General features: G+C 46.4%; 1 protein-coding gene across 2 annotated transcripts; it reads right to left on the reverse strand.

Annotated features, from left to right (window-relative positions):
- Positions 1-4,734: 4,734 nt before the first annotated feature.
- Positions 4,735-20,548, reverse strand: RAB27B (RAB27B, member RAS oncogene family). 2 transcript variants are annotated; one of them, XM_035310529.1, is made up of 6 exons: positions 20,451-20,548; positions 12,276-12,447; positions 9,619-9,704; positions 7,852-7,955; positions 6,605-6,728; positions 4,735-5,263 (listed from the first exon to the last, which is right to left on the reverse strand). In XM_035310529.1, the coding sequence occupies exons 2-6, from the start codon at positions 12,426-12,428 to the stop codon at positions 5,074-5,076; spliced, it is 657 nt and encodes a 218-aa protein (XP_035166420.1). In that variant the 5' UTR covers positions 12,429-12,447; positions 20,451-20,548; the 3' UTR covers positions 4,735-5,073. The 2 variants fall into 2 exon arrangements, with proteins under 2 accessions (XP_035166420.1, XP_035166421.1); XM_035310530.1 differs by lacking the exon at positions 20,451-20,548 and adding an exon at positions 12,763-12,875.
- Between the last annotated feature and the right edge of the window lie 2,119 nt (positions 20,549-22,667).

The raw sequence follows: 22,667 nt of genomic DNA on the forward strand, positions 1-22,667 counted from the left end.
TCGTTTCCTCTGTTGCCTTTAACAAGTTTAGATAGAAATTATAACAAATTAGAAACAGATCTGCCCAGCATCTAAGAGCATAATTCTAAGCCAGATAGCATCCTCTTGGGGAAAAAAACACAAAACCAAAACACCTCATCCTATATCGGGGGTGCACTTCTGGTTTTCCTTCAGGGGGAAGGGGGGCAGGGATTGACTTGTTTAAAAGAATTACAAAAGACAGAAAAGCTGTGAAAATTTGGCTCTCTCTTTAAAGAATTCTCAAGCCAGGTCTCACAGCAGGCAGGTTAAAAAAAGAAAAAAAAAAAATACTAATTTTAACATTTTCAAGTCAGTTACAAGACATTGATTTTTTTTTCCCCTTTTCTTTGTGCAATATCAGAGCACGGTCTGAAACGCCTACAGCATTCACACGTGTAAAAATAGCAGTCACTTGAGGTTATTTTTTACACCTCCTACTTTTCTAGGGTTATAGTGACGGGAATACAAATTTTAAAATAACAGCTCTTTTTTTTTTTTTTTTCCATTTTGTTTTACGTTTAGGCAGAAAAAAAAACTAGTTACAGCCAGGAGCTGAAATAGATCTAGGAGCTAAAAACCTCTTACCTCAAAATAGGCCCAAGGAGTTGCTATGGAGCAGGTATCAAAACAAATCCCATCTTGTACAACTTTCAATAAAGTTTCTTGCAGGACCCCATCCTCTAGAATGTAAATGGATGTGTGACAACCCTTTACACAGTCAGAAAAAGGAATGCTTAGCCTTCGGAAAACAGTTTAAGGCAATGGGTTTTTATAAAATTACCAAGCCAACAAACACAGCCGCTGCTCTCAGATCCATCATGTGCCACATCTCACCCTCCCGAGGCCACACGCAGCAGCAAAGTCCCTGTCCATCCCTTCTGCTTTTAAAAAGAGCATCTTTCAAGCACCCAACATTTTTATTTTAGCTACCTTTCCTCTTGCAAACACCCAAAGAAAGCCACTGAAAGCAAAGAAGATGAGTTATTTAAGCCCCCCCCCTGCTGGTTTCCCACCACCTTTAGCAGGCTGGCAGCCTGCTGGGGGTGAGGAGGGGCAGTGGCCCTGGCTGGACAGGGAAATGTGGAGTGGGGAAACTTCATCAGCTGGGGACACTGCTGTCCTGCACAGGTGGCAGGAGCTGCAGCTGCGGTCTGGTACCCGCAGGGCACCCTGCTGCCCATGCCAGCCTGCTTTATGGGAACATGGCACATCAGAACAGGAAGAGAAACACATAAGCTAATCACAGATAAAAATATTCCATAAAATGGAAACAGAAGCTTAAATGATTGCAAAGCCTAAGCCACGTGATTTGTCACACCTTGTATCCTGCCTTTTAGCAGTGCCTGGACCCCCGCAGCATCTAACCCTACCACAAGCAACAGGTCCAACTTGTAAAGACTTCTGGAGAACGTATGCTTAAGTGCCTAAAAACTGCACTGAAGCACAGTCTGTAATACCCTCCTAGCATTAGTCAGTTGATTAATTTTCTTTTTTAAATCACCGGACAGTATTAAACAACAACAACGAAATACAAAAACCCACAACATTCACACCTGTATGGTCCTGGAGTAGGTACTTTTAAGGAGTTTTTTTCATTTTTCTACATTTCAGCAATAGTTGTTACACTCTGCCAACACCTCCTTTTCTCCAGAGAGATGCTCCAGACCCAATTCAGCCACATGCTTAAATAAGCACCGTGCTTTCCGTGCTGCTGCTGCCCTGCTCTTCCCAGCCAGCCCTAGCTACCCGACCCCTTCCACCAGCACAGAGTCAACAAAGTCTGCTAACCTGAGCCGTCCTGTAAACACCAGAGCCTGAGGCAGCTGCCAGAGACAAGGAAACCAAATTCTATTCTCCGTGAGATCCTGCAGGTTGGACCTCTAAAGGACTGGCCTTGCCCTCCTCTTTGTCGACACACTACACAGCGCACAGTGAAGTCTGCAGCAAGAGCACTTACCGGATGGCTGCTGAAAAGCTGCGAGAAGATGCTTCTAAAGGGACACAAAAAGACACTTTGAAAAAGCAATATGTCTAGACGGAAATTCAGACACAGGCCAACAGGGTCAGAGTATCTGCACCGACACTTAATTCCTAGCATCAAGCCGGACAAAGCATCGCTGGACCTCCTCTCCCTCACCAAGCCTCACGTGGGATGCCCAGCAGGCTTGCAAACAAGCTGTACTTGTGCTCAAAAGCAAACACTTCCAATTCAAATACCTGTAAGGAAATTCTGCAACAGCAGGATTCAAATTCAAGATCTGCTGGGGTGGGGTAAGGCCATGTCCAACCAGAGATATTAAGTGAAAGCAAATCAATTTCCAAGGCCAGTGTCCCAGAGCCACTTCTAGGACAGAACATGGCAAAGTGAAACACTTCACCCAACGGGAGTGCAAAAAGGATGGAAATAGCAGGGTTTGGCACCTGGGAGGGATACATTCCAGAGTTCAGAGTGCAATCAGAAGAGCCAGAACTGGTAAATAAAGTGCTGTGCCAACGTGCTGGGCTTTAATCCCTCCACAATGGGCTTCCTGCGGGACAGCACCATGCATCACACGGATGACTCAGCTGTGGCCTTTCTTTGCTGCGGTTCCCATTGTTGCCAGGACATTACATACAACCTGGGAACTTTAACGCCGCTCTCACTTTCAGTTTGAGCTGCTCCCGGCCCAAGGAGTGGCTCTGAGGCATCCGTGCAGGGCTGCAGCTGCTTAGCAGGGGAAAAAAGGGAGCAAGAGTCAAATGGAGATGGAGAGGGGACAGGACAGGGTTTTTAGTAAGTCTGTTACCTAGTTTTTTTTGCAAGGAAGGTTAACCTAATAAACAACAAAGCTGTTGGCAGGCGTTTAGAATCACTTATTATTATATTCCTTTTTCCTCACTTTAATACCTGAGAGCTACCATACAAAACCTACCTGCAGCACCCACCAGGATAAGAAACTTCCATTTCTCTCCCTTTTCCTGCAAACAAAGTTTGGATGGCCAAATCCTTTTGGAATAAGTTTCATTTGCTTCCTTTTTTTTTTTTTTTTTTAAACACATAATAACAATTAGTTTCCTGTATTAGCAAGGAACAAAACTTTTGCTGGAGTCATTTCCCTTTCATTCCTATATGGATCCCTTGAGTAATAGTGCAACGGCTGGCCCTAAGTTAACTCAGTCGAACACAGGAGTGCTTCACACACCTGGCTGTAGGTTATTTATTCACCATACTTTAGGTACAGACTGTCGCTTAAATAATCTTTACAGTCTCCAAGTGGGATTCGTGGTCTGGTAATTGCAGTGATTTGGTTACTCACCCAAAGGATCTGCTCCTATGGAGCCATCTGACACACCAAATCATCCACTAAACATCATTTTATGAGCTGGGTAGAAAAACCTGACATTTTTTCAGCAGTGAATCTGGTAAATCCTCCGTTTCTGGGAAGCGCTGAAACACTTTATGAGCTTGCTATTCACAAAGTTGGCAACTTTGACTCGATCAAAGCTGGAAACGTTTAAATAAATGAACGGCTGCGGTTCTGCCAACCCAACCGACCAAGCCTGACTTGTAAAGAGATCTGCCCCTTCCTCCCCCAAATGATTTTTAAGTAGCTTAAAGCGCAATAACCACAAATAGACCTTTAACTACCGGCTGTATAAAACCCAAACTGTTATTCTATAAAAAAAAGGATGGGATAAACTCTATGCTGTAACCTGGTTTAGAAAATGATCTCTTCGCTTATAAATATAGTATCTTTTTCTTTCCTTTTTCCTGTATTTATCTGTGCTTGTGATAAGCAGCTTGCTATTTCACTAGAAGTGGTTTTCACCCGTAGAAGAAATCCTTTGCGATCCACCTCACTGCTGCAGCACACCAGCAGAATAACCTGTCCCAGAATATCTGGCCAGCTATGCAACACATTTTTATCTGGAGCCAGTCACATATTCTGTACAGAATTTAAGAACATGAGACAATTGTTCTGTCGTCCCCTGCTGAAAACCTACGTGCACAGAGGACCTGACCGAACCCGAGCGAAAACCTCGAGGATCTCTCAGCGTGGCACGATTTACAGCTCCCTTTCAGGCAGTGCAAAACATTCACAAGTTCCCATATCCTACCTGGGATATGTCATTAATACAGCCCACCCTCAAAAAAAAACACAACAGGATAGTTTCCTCAAATGGGGAAGATTTTTTTTTGCTAATGGCAAGATTCAAAAGATGCTTCATAAAATATAATTAATACCCATTCCCATGCATTACATTCTCATTTTTATAAACTGTCCCTGCAGTGCCAGAATCCCTCTCGATACAATATTTTTTCCTGTAATGCTCCAATCCCTGCTTGGATTATTGGCAACATCAGTGATGCTGCACAATTCCCTGATAATTATTATTATTATTTTTTTTAATTAAATGCCCTTCTTCCTGCCCCCAAGCCCAAAACACACATGCACACACACCACCCCTAATCAGCTTCCCAGTGATTCAGTCGGGACAGCTTCACAGCACTGCACTCTGTGCAAGTGAGAAAGTTTTTTTTCAGAGGCCACGTACGACGTTTTGTCTCTGCCTTAGGAAACACACGGTCCCTGATGCAGATTAAGAACCGTAAATAAAAAAAGATTCAGTGGAAAAATGGCACAGACCTAGAAAACCACCCACCTCCATTTAGATTTCAATATCCAGCTGATGTAGACAATATATTCTTTCCCCCCTCGCTTTTTTTTAAAATATATTTTGAATAGAGCTACTTTCCTCTGTTCAGTATCCCGATCAGACAACAATTAAAGATGAGGGCCGAGGGAATAGGAGCGGGGAAGAGCAGGTGGGAGAATTATTCAGGACGATGACACGGTATCAGGAATAATTATTTCAGCACAAGAGCCTCACCGCAATACAGGTTTTAGGTTTTTAAACCAGTTCGTTAGAGAAAAAAAAATGCACGATCCCACTAACACGATGGAACTTTGCTTCTGTGCACGGCTCGACGGAGCAGGTTTGAATTTGGTGGGAGGTCAGCCATGTTCTGATGCGATATTTTCACCGGTTCTCACAGTTTCGAGGCGAGGTTTAGCAGGCACACTTCTTCTCCTCCGGCTTTGCTGAATCCAGCTTCCCCGAGCTTCCTCCGTTGGCTGTGTCAGAGACCTGCGTCTTGTCCACGCACTGCTCCATACGTTTCATTATCAAGTCCAGCAGCGTGTCCACGGCCTTCTCCACGTTCTGGCCGGTAGCAGCACTTGTTTCAAAGTAGGGGATGCTACGGCAAAAAGGAAAAGGTTTACTGGAGAGGCTTTTAAGGCAATGGAGACCGAACTCTTGGTAAAACTCTTGGCATAGCTACCTGACGATACTCACACAAAGCAGAAACTTTAATTTAAAATAGCTGTCCTGGCATTTGGACTTCAAATTGTAAGAATGTCAACACAAACCTTGGCTGAAAGTCCTTCAGGTCACCAGAATGTCTGCTTTAAAGAGAGACCTTGGCCTGCATCACAGAAAGTTTCAGGGACTGTATCACTGCAGGCTGTGCGGTTTCTCTAACAGGCATATTTATCAAAATATTTAGAAAAAAAATACTGTACATCTTTCAGTTGTTAAGCAATTCCTGAACCACAGTGGATGGATAAGACAAAACTGTTTCCCAATTTAGAACAGGGAGAGTTCTTTCCCATATTTAAGGTGGAGTTGTTCTTTTTCCCCCAGGTATTGAAGAAAACATCAAAAATATACTTAATTTTTGCTTCTTTTGAGAACAATTTCTATAGGCAAATTAAAAGATCAAAAATTGAGGCTTTCTTATTTTAATGCCAAGGTGAGTACAGTTTCTACACCTTCCTCATACGCTCCCTAGATGCCGAATCCTTTCACATTAGCTTTCTGTTCTTACCAATTTCCTTCCAACCCAGCACTGGCACAGTACCCCAGAGATGCCCCATTACTGCCACTTCTGTTCTGGTCTTTATGCTTCCAACTTTAGCAGGCATTAAACCCACTGAGGGCTGGCACAGAGCTAAAACACAGCCAGGCGCCAGCTCACCCAGCACCCAGCCACGTGTCTGAGCAAAGACATGCCTCCTACACCAGCCTGCATGCCACGGTTCCTGCAAAACTCTGACTCACACCTTGGGTTGTAATCGATCTACTGCAAATGCAGGCGTTTGCCTGTTCTGAAAACACACCAAACCTGTGCTCCTTTTTCAAACATGAGCACCTACCCAGCTCCGGCACCTCCCTTCTCTCTCAGAATGCTGCTTCCGACACAGAACCTCTGCCAAAACACGATTTGAAAAGCCCACGTAGGCTACGCAAGCATTTATGTCCACTAGTTTAAAGTAACCCTTATTTTTCCTGTAAAGACGACGCCTGTATCGCATCATCATGATCTAGATGTTTTATGTTTTTTTGTGTTTTGTGCTATTTCCTATTCAAGCAGGTTGATCTGGAAGTGTGACGAGCTAGGATCACTACAGAAGGCGTGTGATACTGCACTAACTACGTACCTTAGAGTATCTCTTCCTTGCAAGCGTCTCCAGCCACTCATTAGCTATACTTCCAACAATTGTAGCGCTAAATTTTGCTTCTGCCATAATGTGCTTACCCGTATTTGTCTGCCAGGTCTTTTGCTTGCCTTTCATTTACTTCCCTTTGGTCGGATAAATCAGCTTTATTACCAATTAACACGATATCTGGATTCTCACAATATGCATTGGCTTGCAGCTGACCTAGAAGGAAAAATAAACAGGAGAGTTAGGAGAATGCTGGAAGTGCCTTCAAGACTCAAACTGCTGACAAAACAATTCAAAAGGCCTGCAACACAGAAGAAAGTAGGGACTCAACTTGGTAAGCAGCAGAAGATTGGGATGACACCAACCTTTTAGTGGGAGGAATGAATCTCTGAAGAAGGAATTCAGCTAGTATATAAAATCTGATGGAGCTGTTGTCACAAATCTGTCTGGATTCTTGCATTATCCCCACTTCAGCTCACTGGCTGGAAAGCTACCAGCTGGAAAAGCAGCAGCCTCTGTCCTTCCAGAACTCTAAATACCCTCAACTAAAAACAAACTTTAAGAATTTAACCTTTTAGTCAGGTGGTTGTCCTCACAAAAACGACCTACAGGTGCCGGCTGTAATTCCATTTGCCCTGTTAAGGGTCAGAATCCATCCAGCTGTTCAGTTATTAAGGCAGACACTATCTGCTTTCAAACAAGAACTTCAAAGACCAATTTTAATCAAAACCTCAAAGCCAGGAAGGAATCTCATTCTACTTTGCTAATACAAATCACACCATTAAACTAAACACTGTTTTCCAAGCTCCTTTGTATCATCTCAAATAAGGAGGCTGGCCAAAGAAGTGTCAAATGCCGTAAATTTTCAAGAGGCGACAGATTTGTTTGGATTGTACCAAATCCAAACAAGATTATCAAGTATGTGTTCAGAAGTCTACCATGCAAAAAAAAAAAAGAGTATGCATCTTTCAAATCTGATGAAGCTTTCACCCCAAATCAAAGGGCATGTCCTGCTCAAGGCAAGTCAGTGTAGCCCAAAGTAAGTCACAACAGGGTGCCACACTCACAGGACCACAATCCATGGCCTCCTACCTCTGGCAGACCTTCAGTTGTAATGGTGCGTGCATGGATGACAACTCATCTCATGCGCATCTCAAACCTTGATCTGGAGCAGAGGTGCTTTACAGCACACAGGCTGTGAGTACCTCACATACGGCTGCTTTAGACATAAATAACCCTGAAAATTTTCCAGTTCACAAACACATAAAGCCCAGAAGCATAAAATGCACAGGAAAGCTTCAAGTCAACCAATAAATGCAAACTGTACATTTCTACTTACTCATCCAATTTCTGACATTTAAGAAGCTCTGTTGACTGGTGAGATCAAACATCAGTAAAAAGCCCATAGCATCTCTGAAAAATGCTGTGGTGAGGCTTCGAAATCTGAAGGAGGAAGAAAAAAAAGAGAACATAGCTCTATTACAAAGTGAGCTCTAAGATTCGAGGTAAGCACATTTCTGGCAAAACTGAACTGAGTGAGGAGAAAGAGATGAAGTAAATGAAAGGTTTTCCAAATCACTTGTGAAAAACTATTAAAAAAATCCCAGTCAGAAGAGTCTGCATGATTTAGAGGATGTACATTGCCTTGGAAGTAAAAAAAAAAATAATTGTGATTTTCATTTTAGCTCTGATACATCACATCAGTCAACACATATTAATCAGTGTGGCAGTAATTGACCAGAGGAAGCTTAAACATGAGAAATAAACATTGTCAGTGACTAACGTATCAGCTCAAATTCTGTCTGATTTAACCTGGGACAGAGACAGAGAGAGAAAAGCTGGCTAAAGTAAATAGGCTGAGACAGAAGCATTTGGTGCATCACAGATCACAGGGACACGGATGTATCTGGTGAGATTACACGCACTTAGTTGATGGATGTGTGCTGCCTAGTACAGTAAATATTAAAGAAAATAAGAGCAGTTGGCTGTTTACATGCTTTTGATTGTTCGATGCAATTTTCTACCGGTGAGCTCAGCGATAAGGAGAGGTAGCCTGGTTTTGCAGACCTCTAGCCACACGTGTGCTCTGTGCATTTACATTCCCCTACAGGCTTCCTGCAAAGCCATGGAGCTGGACATAAAGTACAAACCATGAAACTGCAGCTGTTCATCACCCAAAGGTCACAACTGTTCAAATCAGAAACATGCAGACAATCCAAATGATATTACATGTTCCAGAGTGCTGGCAAACCACGCAATGGCCCTCTGACGGTTTGTATAAGGCAGGGACCGATCCCATCCCAAAACAGCACTACATAATCCTGCCGAATCTAACGGTGTCAGAAACAGAAACGGGTATTTTATGACACACACACTTGCAAATTAAAACAAAAATATGTCAGATACCCTGGCACATCCATAGTGTTTCTTTTCAGCAAAAAGAAATAGCCTCGAAATGCTTAACTTTTAATACATAGATGGTGTTTGAGGGTAAGCAGGAGAGCTACAAACAAAATTTCAGCTGTTTTCTGCTTTTCACATGGCAATAACCCCTCCCACACAGTATTGGCACTGCTTATTTAGAAGCCTGAAATCTGCCTCATCACCACTCTGCTTCCTCTGCAGTAGGCGAACGCTTTCGTCCACTGCTCCTCGGTCGCTGTTAGAGGTGTGATGTGCAAATCCTTCCCTTGTCAACAGATGATATCAGCAATCATGCTGAGGGCAACCTCGCACACAAAACCCAGTGTAACCTGCCAGGGGAAGCTCAAGAAAGCAGTACGCACACTTCTCCCTCTAAAAAGAAACAAAATAGGATCAAGTTCAATAGTGCCAAGTGGAGAAGGTCTCTGGGAATAGCAAACATCTCTGCAAAGAGAAGACGGGGAACAACTGGTTAAGGAACTCTTGTGCAAAGGAGGATTTGGGCCACTCATGAAATTAGCATCCATCAACCACAGCATGCTGCTGCAAAGAAAAAAGCTTTAGTTCTGGAAAATATTTTTCTTGTCCCACATTAAGAGAATTTTTGAGAATCTTCACATGCATGGTTTACCCACAAACGTGGAAAAACTCAAGCTTCGTTTCTAACGAGCTGAACTCTTACCTTTCCTGGCCAGCGGTGTCCCAGAGCTGGAGATGCACCTTGAAGGCTTTCCCTGGAGATCCATTTGGTCCTCTGCTATTGTATACCTGATGAGAGAGTGCAATCAGTAAACACACGAATCACGCGAAACCTTCATTTGGAAGATTATTTGGTCACATTTTGTACTTCAAAATAGATACCGATTCTGTAAAACTTGGTTTAGCGCTGTGCTGAGCAAGCTTTCTGCGCTCTGTTTCATTGCTGCTCTTGCAAGATTTGCAGCTGGCTGACAGCGTTAGCCACTGTTACTAAAACTATTTTCGATTCGTTAGCTCCTGTTAGACATCAATGACTTCCTTACCAACTGCAGCCGTAACCTTGTGGCGCTTAAAGAAAGCACCGTGACCTTTTTCTGGGGCTCGATTCCTTATTGAACAAAAACAATGTGTACACTAACTGTTACAGTAAAAGACAGAAGGAAAAAGCAAATAGGAGCCATTTTTGTGCTCTGAACTTGTTCAGAGAACTCTTAGCAATTTTAAAAGCAGGGAAATGTTGCCCCTGAATTTACAACAAGAGGATATGGACTTTTTGGACAAGTCTTTATCCAGATGCTCCACTGACCCTATTCGAGGAAGAGGAATACTTCCTCACCTGCCCTCCCTGGGCTGTAAAATACAGCGTTCAGCTTTCCTGCACAACCCAGTTAATATTAATTGGGGGTTGGACTAAATGACCTCGGGAGGCCCATTACAACCTAGATTATTCTGCGGTCCTGTGGATTTATTTAAACTGTTGTAATTTCAGCATGTAGCTTCTAACCAGAACACGCTTTTCTTTCCTTTGTGGCAGGTGCCAGATCTGAAAAGCTGAGAAGAACCAGCAGATCAACCACACACCATGCTCTGTGAATTAAATAGGCTCACTGAAGCATGTTCCTGCAATACCCAGCACTATAAACAGGGAATTTCACAGGGTCGTTTTTTTAATATGACTTTTACACAACAGGAGAACATACATATTGAACCTTTTGGATCTCCTTCTTAAAAGGACATTTTATTCAGACGGACCTTCCAGATGTTTTAAAGCTCCTTATTTCACGCAAGGTGTAGTTTCTTCCATCCTTACTAACTATCTAACCCCAAAACGTATGGTGGTGGAAAATTACAGAAGAAATCTGTCTGCAACCTTTAGCAGAAAAGTTCAGCCCCCTGGAAGGAAGCCAGCACCCGTGTTCAAAACACGCTAACGAGCGTCTGACTAGGCAGGGAAAGAGCAGGCCAGCAATCTGCGTGTTCAGACATTTCCTTGCAAGAAAACTGCTTTTAATGTTTTCCTCTCGTTCTATCAGGGGAATGCAGCGGTGCGGTGGAGGAACCGGGTTCCCCTCCGACCTGTGCATCGTGCTTAACCGGTCTGAGCTGCTGGAGTGCTGATTAGGAGTAATTTAAGACATAATCCAGAGCCCTGATTCTTTTATTCTACCTAAGGCCTAATGATTAATTCTCTAGTACTGCTGATTTACAAGAGTTACCTGCTAATTGCCTGGTTCCCCACGGACCTGAATACACCCTGTGGGTCCTGACCACACTATAAACCCGTGTGCTGCTATGGCTCAAGCAGGGGACCAAGAAATGTATGATTTACCCCCAAAACCCATACAGGGCCAGAACATACTTCTGTCAGAACTTGACTTCTCAGGAAAAAGGAACAGCTGCCAGGGTCTGCCCCTCTCCAGGCTGAAAAACTCCCCACAAGCAGTGCTTTTTCTGCCCCTTTAGCATCTCTGCATTGTCAAGACTTCCAAGGACTTTTCGTGCAAAATCCTTCAAGTACTTAAATTAAAAAAATGAACAGTTAAAGAGCTCTCCATATGTGAACTCGGAAAGTATTTACATCTTTTTTTATCAAATAAATAACTAACGTCATCCTCCAGGGCGTAATATCTTATATTTAACATGGTTTTACTGTTCAGGCCAGCTGGAACGATCCCTATTAGAAAGTTGAATTTGTCCCCTATATTTAGCTTGTATCTGGTATCAGGATGTATGAGCAGATATATTAGTCATGTGAAATTAAAACAGAGCAAGCATGCTCTCATAGTCCTGAAAAGAGCCTGACTGACGCTGCAGAAGACTCTCATCTTCTATTTAGGATAAAGAAATAAATGCACTGCGGAGCAGGCTCGCACGCCTTGCATTAGGAACAACATCAGTCCTACATGGACTGTTGAAAACAGACTGGTTGCACTCATTTGCCAGCCTTGCTGCTAACGGGGAAGCAGGGAAGCAGCAAACTCTTTTGCTAGTTTGCTGGAAGCGAGTTGAAACTCCTGCATTTCTGAAAGTTTCCATCTTTTCTATTTAAATTTTTAGGTTTGGGGGCTAGGGTTATTTCTAGACATAAGCAAGCACACCTCATTCACTAGCACTATGGAAACCTGCTCTTGGAAATAAACCACTTACCAGGCCCACATCGGGATAAAGATAATGGCATTTTTCTCCTTTATCCAGTTCCTAATTACAATTTGCTTAAGCCAAGAGCTAGACCAGGAAAAGCATTGCCAGCATGTTATATCCCACAGCAAGAGAAGCAGCAAACATCTACGTCAAATTTGTTCGCAGCAATAATGAATAAAGATAAAAGGAAGCTGCTATCATTCGTACGAGACAACTTACCACTCGTTTTTCCCGAAAATCTATCCCTACTGTCGTGATAAATTTGGGATTAAATTTGTTATCGGTGTATCTGTAGAGGAACGTTGTTTTTCCAACCCCAGAGTCTCCAAGGGCCAGGAGTTTGATCAGATAATCGTAGTCTCCATCAGTCATAGTGCTAATTTTTAGGAACCTAAAAAAGAAGAAAATAAACGTTTTAAAAAGAGCATGAACTCCCCTCTTTGTTTTTTTTTGCCTCATTTAGAGTTCTGTTCACTGAAACGCTGCTGGCCTGTGTTCACGGTTGAAAATTTTGTCCTCTGGAGCTGCACAGCTTTCTGAGGCTGTTCCTTCGGCTGACTCCTCACGGCAGGCTTCGTACCAGGAACCATCCAACAGCTTTGGGAGCAGCTTTTCATTGATTAGAAGAGGTACCTGGTTCTTCTGCTGCTCCTAGATGTGGGTCAGTGTCACACAGCTTAACAAAAGGCGACTTGCAAAGACTTGCCTTGGATGACGAGACTGGCAGGGCTCAAGCTCTATACAGCATTACATGAAGTTATCAGGGCTAGGTATTTTTATCTCGATAAAAACATACTTTTTCCTCAAAGAACTAATTAAAAAGCAGAGTAAGCAATCATCCCGGGGTCAGCTGTTAATAAAGGCAGGGCTCTCACACACAGTTTATTCACTAGTGCTACCAGAGGCACGCACATCTGCCTCGCTCGGCGAGGCACGCCACAAAACCCGCCCCCTAATCAAATGCTGCAGATACTAATTGGAGTGGAGAAGAAAGAAAAACAGATGGCAAAACCCACAGCGTGGGCTCAGCTCTGCCACAGCAAAGTTGCTTTTTTGACTGCAGGTTGATTTATTTCCTGCAGGCCAGGAGGAAGCATTTCGGGTTAGGCGATGTCCTGAGGAAACCACAAACAGCTCCTGGCTTATGCTCTTTTCTGCAAACAAGACCAGCAAAGCCTGCGTTATTAGGCACTTGTAAAACAAATGCTTCAAGAAATCACAGGGTAAGACAAATTCCCAGGAAGGGAGAAATCTCCCTCCTCTTTGCCAGGCTGCCTCCCAGCCCAGGCAGAGCTCCTGGAGCTAAATGTATGCCACCGAAAGGATTCCCGTGAGATTTTCACGGCCCCAGACAGCATGTACTGAGTTCTCCCAACCTGCTGAGTCGAGCGACAAGATATATATGGGAGGGAAAACCCCATGATTGCATCGACTTTGCCAAGTTTTGCTCTGCAGAGGAAGGAAAGGGGTAAGAAATAGGCCTACAAAATATTTATCCACCTGACTGAAATGCCTTGATGAGGAGAAAACTGGAATTGTGCGAAACACAAGCTGGTTTACATCCTCTTCGCTTGTTCTCAGTGCGATCTAAGCCTCTCGCTTTTTCCAATGTTTTGTTAATCCTGAGCCCAGATGAACACATCCGTTCCATTCAGATCTTTACGCTGAGATTAATTACCACGCTACCAGAGCGGGAGACCCTGGGTCACGCTCCATTCATAAAACCTTCTCCTTCTTTCAGTGCAAGCCCTTAATTTCCATCAGGATAAAACCTACGTTCTCGAGCACTTAAATTAGCAAGCGCTGACCTGCTTCGCCTAAAATAGGGATCTCAGCCCGTTTTGACTACCCTGTATTTCAACAGCTTTAAGGAGAAAAAAGCTGGCTGCGTACCCAGCCGTTCCATTGTATGAGCCTTCTGCCTCTGACAGATACAGAGCCACCCAGAGAGGCAGGACAAGCCTGTGAGAAATCCATCTGTGGATGACAAGGGTTTAAAGAAATCAGAGGAAAAGGCTCTCACCTGCATGCTTTGCTCTGCCTTACTCTGCCTCTGTCCCGTGCTCTGCAGCGGGAGGTCGGAGCACCAACGCAGCACCATCACCAAAATTAATTCAGTATCTTAACTTGTTCCCACAATATCTCAGGTTTTCCACCAGGGTAAGACTACTTTCTGCCCAGATGTTTAAGGATGATCAAAATCAAACTATTTCTAGTCAACATGGTAACTATTCTTTGGGTGTTTCATTCAATGAATCAGAAAAAAGGAAGGCTTCGTGGAAGACGATTTCCCCCCCTGATGCTTGCCTGTTAATACGAATTGTCCTCTCCGTGTCCAGGCTCAGGGCATCCTGGCAGCCTCACCCTCTTCCTCGCTTCGCCCTCTTCATCCTCCTCACTCCTTAGGAAAGTAAGTTAATAACATGTAGGACGAAGCCTATTTATTCCCTCGGCTTTTAACCTGAAGCCACTGAGAAACTCTTCCCTACCAACTTGGCGAGCTCTTTGATGGAGACCGGCTGAGCACGCTGCCCGGGGGGAGCTCACCGACCAGACCCATCCTCTCCCATCCCATTTCCATTACTGACTTAATGCTTGCAAAATGCTGTGGAACAGCAAACTGTGTTCTCGTTCCACAGGAAATTTTACCATTACGATTTTCATTTCATTTAGAATGAAAAAGTTAAAACTATTATTGATAAAAAGCCTTTACTTCAAGGGTCTTTGCGAAAATCTGAAAAAACACTTCAAAATTTTTCACTAAGAAATTAAGAAGGCCTTTTTAAGAATAGTGCAATGTACTTTTCTTCAGTCTAATTCAACTCCGATTTTAAATGGCTCAATAAATTGAGCTCCCGAAAAGAAACACCCATGGGCTGTGATGCACAAGCCTCGTGTAGTTAAAACAACACAACTGAATTCATGGTTTTCCATAATGGCATCCCAACAAACAAACACAAAACACCACCAACAATTGATCCTGGCATCTTACCCTTCAAGTCCTCACCATCCTGAGAGCATCTCATGGGTCTGAAATTGTCCTAGAAGCTATGGCAGACGAAAGGCAGCTTGCCACTCGACTCACCCACCTCACCTTCCAATTCCAAGCCCTGCTCTCGCTCTGGCGGCGTGCTCAGAACCCAAACAGAGCTCCCAGCCATTCCTCCCCAGCCTTCCTGGCAACGTGGCCGATAGCCAGAGGATGATAAATGTGTCATTTTGCTGCTGTTCTCCCGGGCTGTGCATCGAGACAGCGCCTGATTTTAACAACGCTTCCCTGCTTTCTTGGCAGACGAGATTCCCATCTCGGCCAGAAGCAGCATCCTGTTTCTTGATTGATTATTTTCTCCCATCCCTATTTAATGTTCTCTAACTACAGGGTAAGAGATCATTTAAAATCTGGCACTTGTCAGCAGATGCTCCAGAGAGCTTTTTCTCAATAGAGAGACAAGGCTTCAAATAAATCAGCCTAACCTTAAGACGTTTTAGTTGTAGCCTACAGCAGAGGCAAATCTACCCCTCGGACACCACACTGCTGCTCTGCACCCGACGGGGAATTCGAAAGAAGCTTTGGCTCTCACTGCATGCTTGGAGGAGCACCTCGAGCACAGCAGCATGACCCTCCGGCATCTCCTACAGCGGGGACAAGAGGAGTTCGAAGCACATCTGCCAGTATCAGCACATTGCAGCCTGGTATCAGCCGAAGCTGCGAAGCGTATCCTGTTTTGCTTCCTGACAGCCTCACCCTTTCCTCTGTGGATTTTCCCAGTTCCCTTCTTGAACTTTCCTAACAGGCCAGGGATGGCACGGCTGCTCTCGGAATTGGAAGAAAGGTTATTTTATGCAAAATCTTAAAACTCCTAGATTTCAAACTTGACAGATTTTTCAATGTTGAAAGGATGTCCTAAAAAAATACACTACATGCTGAAACTTCTGATAATGCATTTTCTAATTAATGGAGAGGGTTGTTTAAAGGAGGACATCTTTACACTTATGTAAGTAGCTAATGTGAATATCATTAAGGAAAAGCTGTGCCCACAAGGAGAGAGAAGTCAGTTCCAGAAAACAAGATTTTTTCCCCTGACTCATTATTAGTTAAAAGTCCAACAAACACAAATGTTGAATAAATAGCAGTAGCTCTAGAAAGTGCAGGATGTAAAATCACGGCGCACATATTGTACCAGCAGCTGGTCAGCAGAGACTCCTTCCCTCTGCGGCAAAACACGTCGGCACCACCACTATTCATCTGGTTTTACATTAAAAACCCAAAGCTTAAGGACAGAAAGAATTGGTGACGGCCAGTGACTGGATGCAGGCGACCAGGACACTCGTCACCCACGCAGGCATGCGCAGAGACGTCCCCGATACCAACGTGTGGCAGGTGCTGATGGGCAAAGCTGATCGGGGGGAGGACAGGCTGCCTGCGAGGCTTCCTCTTCCATTCACCTCTCAATGATAAAAAACACTCATGGCAGGAGGCTGCTGCTGGAAGTCAGACCCGGTACGTACAGGGGAATGGAACCGCGTTATCCCTGGCTCTGTCTGTCCTCCTAACGAAATCATACGGGCTGTAGCACAAAGGCTTCCTAAGATCGTGCTGGGCCTGGCTGGTCTTTGACGTTCCTTCGCGATGTGCTTTGAAGAGAAACGCGAAGCTCTGCCGTGCAGACAGAAGGCCTCCTCCGGGCTTCTTAGGGAAAACTTCCTTTCCTTTTTTCCTCAAAATTCAGACTGTCATTTGGAGCCACAGATGTTGGATCAGAATATCCAAGGGAAAACTGAGCTACTGAAAGAAGTAGCTTCCCTAGCAGAAAGCACCTGAAGGGAAGTTTGCAGCACAAGGTGGGATGCAGGCAGAGAATTTAAATTAAATTTAAGAGCACGTTATCAGAAAGTAGCCTCGCAAATCCCTCCCGAGCAGGAGAAACAGATGGGACACGGCGATGGCGAGATAAAACCCCAACCAGTTATCCCAGCATCACGCTACGCTTTGTCAGCAGTCATCTGCCAAAAAAGCAGAGCCTCACAGCTGCCAAGGAAATGGCACACAATGAGCCAAACGCATTTTTTTCCCCTCAAAAAAATCAAACAACTCGCTGGAGCTACGCTGAGCTGAAATGAAAGCTGGCTCCTCTCCTCAAAACCAGGCTCACGCGCTAATCCCCACACGGGAGCTGTGAGCAACAATACAGAACAAACGGAGCGCTGGTGTGAGAGAAGAGATCTCACATCCTTTCCTCCCTTAAGGCAGAAAACCCCGAAGGATTGGAGGGAGCACCACAGGATTTGAGCGCTGACAGGTTCAGGATTTGGGACGAAGAGGCTCTTGGCAGGCCTCAACCCAGTCTATCACACCTGAATGTACAAGGATTGCACTGGGAATAGCTCCGAGTAAATGCAGGAGGAGGAGGGTGAGAGGGGTGCTGTCACAAGCACCGGGCCACCTCACACCCTACCAACAGCACCCAACTTGCCATAAATCCAAAGGGTGGCTCTGAGGAGCTCTTTGCTGGCTTGCCGTTCAAACCCTCTCAGCCTCTCCTGCTCTTCTGAAGGCAAGTGTGACCTACCATTCGTTACGTTACTTATCTGTCAGGAAAAAAAAATAATAAGTTCTATGAAAATTTATGAGCTAATACGGCTATCAGAAAGGCATGAAGTGGGTTAGACTTCCCTTTTAACTGCAGGAACACGATACCATTATCCATACCTCATCTGTCCCCGACCTTATCAAATTCTTGTTTCGGATCCAAAACTCATCGCAAATCTTTTGCAAAGCTCCTTTGACAAAAGCCAGCCCTTGCAACCCAGCGCACGACTCCTAGGCTGGTTTTTGCCTGATCTCTGTTTAAATTCAGGAACCTGATAAGCTGGTGAAGACTCCAAAGTGGTTGATTACATCTTTAACCCCAGAACCGATACCCAAATCAAACCCGAACCTGTCTTTTGGAGCATCTTCGTAGCGGAGAATTTAACGAAAAGTCCGAACCGAGACTAAGCCTAGGAGAATTTCTGCTTTATGCTGCCTGCAGATAATGAGCTGTGTGCACAGCAAAGGAAAAAAAAATGATGAAAAAGCAAGCATATAAATGCGGGAATGGGTCAGAGCTGGGAAGTCATCCTCTTTACAGAAAGTTCTGAAATGGAAGAAAGTAAAAAGCTTTTACTTTTATCCTCCTCCTTCTACTTTTATTTTTTTTTTTTAATAAAAAGCTTCTAATTTTTCATCCTCTGGAGATGGATCTCCATCCCTGGAGGCCCACAGGAGGTTACAAAAACATGACTGAGATATTCAGCCGACCCTGCCCGGCACAGGAGCAGGGACTGACTGCTCTGCTAAAACCCTGAACCCATTTCGCCATCTTACACCCAGCCCCTTGTGAAACAAAGCTGGTCAGGAACAACTTGGGGAAATCTGAAATTATAACACCCTTTTGCAACCCTCAAAGCAGTATTCCTTCTGCTGTTAGATGGGTCGAGGAGACTTTCGGCATAACGGAAAATTAATGGGTTTCATTCCATATTGCTGAAGATGGGCTCGGAAAGCTCCTGATGCTCTGAGAGCTCATTTAAACAAGCCATGCAATAATGGCAAGCCACAAGAACAGCCAACACCTCCCTTGGTACATTAAGGCAGATTTCTACTCCCTGTACCATTCTGGTTAAATAAAAACTTACTACAGCGATCCAAATGGCTGGGCTTGTCAAATAATCCCACCCCATTTATCACGGCCCTTTAAGGACCGAGAACTGTAAGGGAGGTTTCTTGAGACAGAAAGTCAGCAGTCCTAACACACTAATGGCTATTATACTTTTAAAGCTCCGCTTTTCAAAGAGCAAATCATTTCCTCTTTCTGCGGCAGACGAGCACCGAAGCAATCTGATTATTGCATGAAAGGTTTGGGAATTCAAGGCAACGGCACTGCTCAGACACAAACGCTCATCATCCCCGAAGTTTTTAACCCCTACCACGCAACTGACATTGCTTCACTGGGCCGTGTCTCAACACACAACATGCAAAACGTGCACTTTCTGCTGCAGTACTCCTGGCTGCTTGGTGAAAGAGAGAGCAAACCTGAAGCCTTCGCGGGAAGCAGCACAACATATACATGGAGCCTCCTCTGCAGCTGCTCCGAGACGACAGGAATACCTTCGCTCGCAGGAAAATCAGCTTGGAGGTCTGAGGCTGCGATGCGTGAACAGGGAGAAAAATAGCATCCTGCGGAAAAAAAAGAAGCTGTGCTGTGTCAGCCGTGGCAATTCGTAGGCACACGCTACGGGAGCGTGCTGCGGCTCCCCAGCTCGCACCTTCCAGTGGGCTGCCACGCAGTGCTGTTCCTCTCAAGGCAACAACAAGCCCCGCGCTGTGAGAGCCGTCGCTTCCCTCCGCAGCTGTGCAGACATCCCTACCACCACGTTTCCGCGGAGCTTTCCAACAAGGCTGCGTGCAGACCTGCCAACAGCGCCTTCGTGCGCGGTCCCTCGTCGCGTCCCATCTTGAGAACTTCACGCGCCGCCGAAACCCACCAGATTTGTTGAGAAGAGTTTCTCAGCATGGGAAAGCTGTTCCTCCTTCGAGTCGAGGTGGATTAAGGGACGGGTCGCGGAGGCACGCTTGCTCTCACCGGAGGGAATTAGCACGACTCCAGCGCTCGGCCTTTCCCCCCCCATATGCCTGCAAGCACGCAATCCCTTTTGCCTTCAGCACTTTCCTCCACCCCCAGCCCACAGCTTAGGCTTACTTTAAGGAATGTTTAGCCCGAGTTCAGGAGGGATGAGCTATTTCCCTGCTGCTCCACGTGCCTGGTGCTCCCGCAGGAGCTGGGGTCCCAAACCCGTGGGTTACCCCTGCAGGATGTGACAGGACCCCGGTACCCACGAGCCAGGCTGGTTTCCAAACAACAAGCGTATTCTGCACGCGTCTGTGCCCATCTTTTTATGTGCTTCATCTCCTATTCTCATCTCATCCCCGCATCACAGCCGCGGAGGCGCGGGTGCCAGCAGCCACGCAGGAGCTATTTTGGGGTAACTGGATTTTGGGCACAAGGGCTTTACGAAGCCACTTCTGGCACCCTGAGAAGCACGAAGCAAGGGGAGAAACCCCCAGGCGCTGGCACCCGCAGGTACCCTCACGGGCCCTGGGGGGCTGCCGGTGCCCTCAGCCCACTGTCAGGGACCGGGACCGGGACCACCACCCCCTCCCCATCCCCATCCCTCCATCGGCAGGGACCGGAGGTGCAGCCCCGCAGCCCGGCAAGCAGCGCTAGGCCGTGCCCGCAGCCGCCCAGGCTCCATCTCAGCTCCTCGCCGCGGGGTCGGGGACCGAGACCGAGACGGGCGAGGGGTTCCCGGTGCTGCCCAGCCGCCCCCCAACCCGCTCCCACCGGCACCGACCTGCTGCGGGGAGCGCCGCGCTGCTTCCTGCTGTCGGCGGCGGAGGGGCCGGGCGCCGAGCGCCTCCCTCTGCGGGCGGCCGGCGGCGGGGCTGCGCCGGGGCCGCGGGGATGGAGCCGGGGCGGAGGCGGCGCTGCCGGGGCTTGCCCCGGGGCGAGGGCTCAGCCCCGGCCGGCCCCGTTCGCCTGGTGCCCGGGGGGATTCTCCCTGCCTCGGTGCTAGCGGTTGTGTGGGGCTGGTTCTGCTCGGCCCCTCTCCAGCAGAGAGCTCCGGGCACCATCTCAGCCCGGCCCGTTGCCTTGCTGCTCATCGCCCCTGTGAGCCCTGGGGAGAAATCTGAAGGGTTTCACCCCACTAGCTCGTGCTTCGATCCTTGCCCCTGTTGCCCAAAGCCAAGCCGAGGCACCTGCCGGTCAGGTTGTGCTTCCAGCCCCGGTGCCACTGGGATGGAGCCGTGGGAGTTCATCAGGTGCTAACCCAGTCACTGCTAATCCAATTGCCCCGCGCTCCCAAGAAGAAACAGCACTTGGTAACTCGAGTGCTGCTCCTTCCGAAGCATTTTCACACAGCAATGATAGAAGTTGAGCTTCTGAGCTGAGCAGCACAGTTATTATCCACCCTGCTGCAGGCTTGTCGTTATGGTGCATGGCAAAGCCCAAAGGGGTTTCCTTGGGTTCGGACACCCGCCTGCCACCAGGACACTGGTCCCCAGAACTAGCATATTTTAGCTCTCAAATATCTGCCTTAAAAACAGAAACACAACAGGTGGGAGAGGCAAACAGGTGGCCCAGCTGACCACGGGGCAACTGGGCTCATCAGCTTTGCACTGCTGCTGCCAGGGATGCTCCTGGTGCCCGTCCTGCTAATTCACAGCACTGCACAGCCCATGTGCCGCCCCCATGGGCAGAGACATGCAGGAGCTCCCACAGGAGGAAAATCCCGCATTTAAACCCTGACAGGGCTGAGACAGGTCTTGTTCTGGGGAGGTAGGGGATTTCTGCAGGGTTCAACATCCTTCAGAAGCGGTAATGCTGGTCTTCGGAAGGGCACGTGCTGCAATACAGACCAAAAACTTCTTGGAAACATTTCTTGGAAACTGGTATTTGAGTTTCTTGTCCTGCTCAAATACATAGGAATGCTCCGCCATTATCTTTCTATTCTGATTTTGGTCTTTTCAGAGATAGCTGCCGAACTTCGGTGGCTGCCTGTAACCTTTCATGATCCCAGGAGGATATTCCAGCTGCAGTTCCCTGCACCCTGGACCAGTTTCCAGCACTTGCAGCCACTCATGAATCTGTTTAAATGGTTGCTACCATTTGCTGGGATTTGTTACTGGCAACGCTTCAAAATAGCGCTACCAAGAGAAAAAGAGTTTTTCTGAACAGCTTTGTGCTTTGGGCTGCACAGCTAACAAATAGCCCATCTTAATGATGGCACGCACATCCGTTTAGAGAGGACCTTCCTGCAGCTCAGCTGGGAACGCCGATCACTCAGCTTCGGATCAGCCACACCGGTGCCAGCGTTGGCTGCTCTGATGCTCACAGGCGGGTTGTGGCTGCTCGGTTTGCCACTTTCCCCGCTGGTAAATACCCAGTGCTCGCAGAGAGGGAGATGGAGGTGCAGGCAAGCGCTTCCTCGAGGCCTCGCGTCGCAGAACTTTGCACCCACGCAGTGTCCTACAGCCTGGCCTGCGATTTGAGCACACGAGCGATCAGGAGCGGCGTGCTGGCAGCTCGCTTTATGTCACTGGAAACATTTTGCTGTGACGGAAGGTTTCGGGCAGAAGCATTTCGCCGAAGCAGTTGCAGTTTCTACATAGATTCTCTCTTTATCTCCCCTAGGCTTCTAAATGGCAAACCAAAGGATTTTGGTTGCGTTTCTCTTGGGTTCCTGAAATTAAAGGCGAGCGTCTTACCCGGTAACCTCAGCTTCCTGCTTGTTCTTCTAACAATTAAAACTCAGCACGATTCACAAGAACAGGAAACGTGCCTAGATTCTGTGCTTCCTAGATAGAGAAATGTCATGTGAAACAGCAGTGGCTAAACAAGTACTTTGAGTTATTAGAATAAATAATATGAAATTAATAATGAAGCGGTGGTATTTCCTGAATAAACTTCTTTAAAAGAGGGCTGGGTCTTTGGAAATAGCAGCAGGATGTGGTATGTAGGCTCGCCGTGACAAGCATGTTTGCCTTAGCTGCTATATTGCACCACAAAG

The sequence above is a fragment of the Oxyura jamaicensis genome, chromosome Z (genome assembly GCF_011077185.1).
Source record: "Oxyura jamaicensis isolate SHBP4307 breed ruddy duck chromosome Z, BPBGC_Ojam_1.0, whole genome shotgun sequence".
Taxonomy (NCBI): Eukaryota; Metazoa; Chordata; class Aves; order Anseriformes; family Anatidae; genus Oxyura; species Oxyura jamaicensis.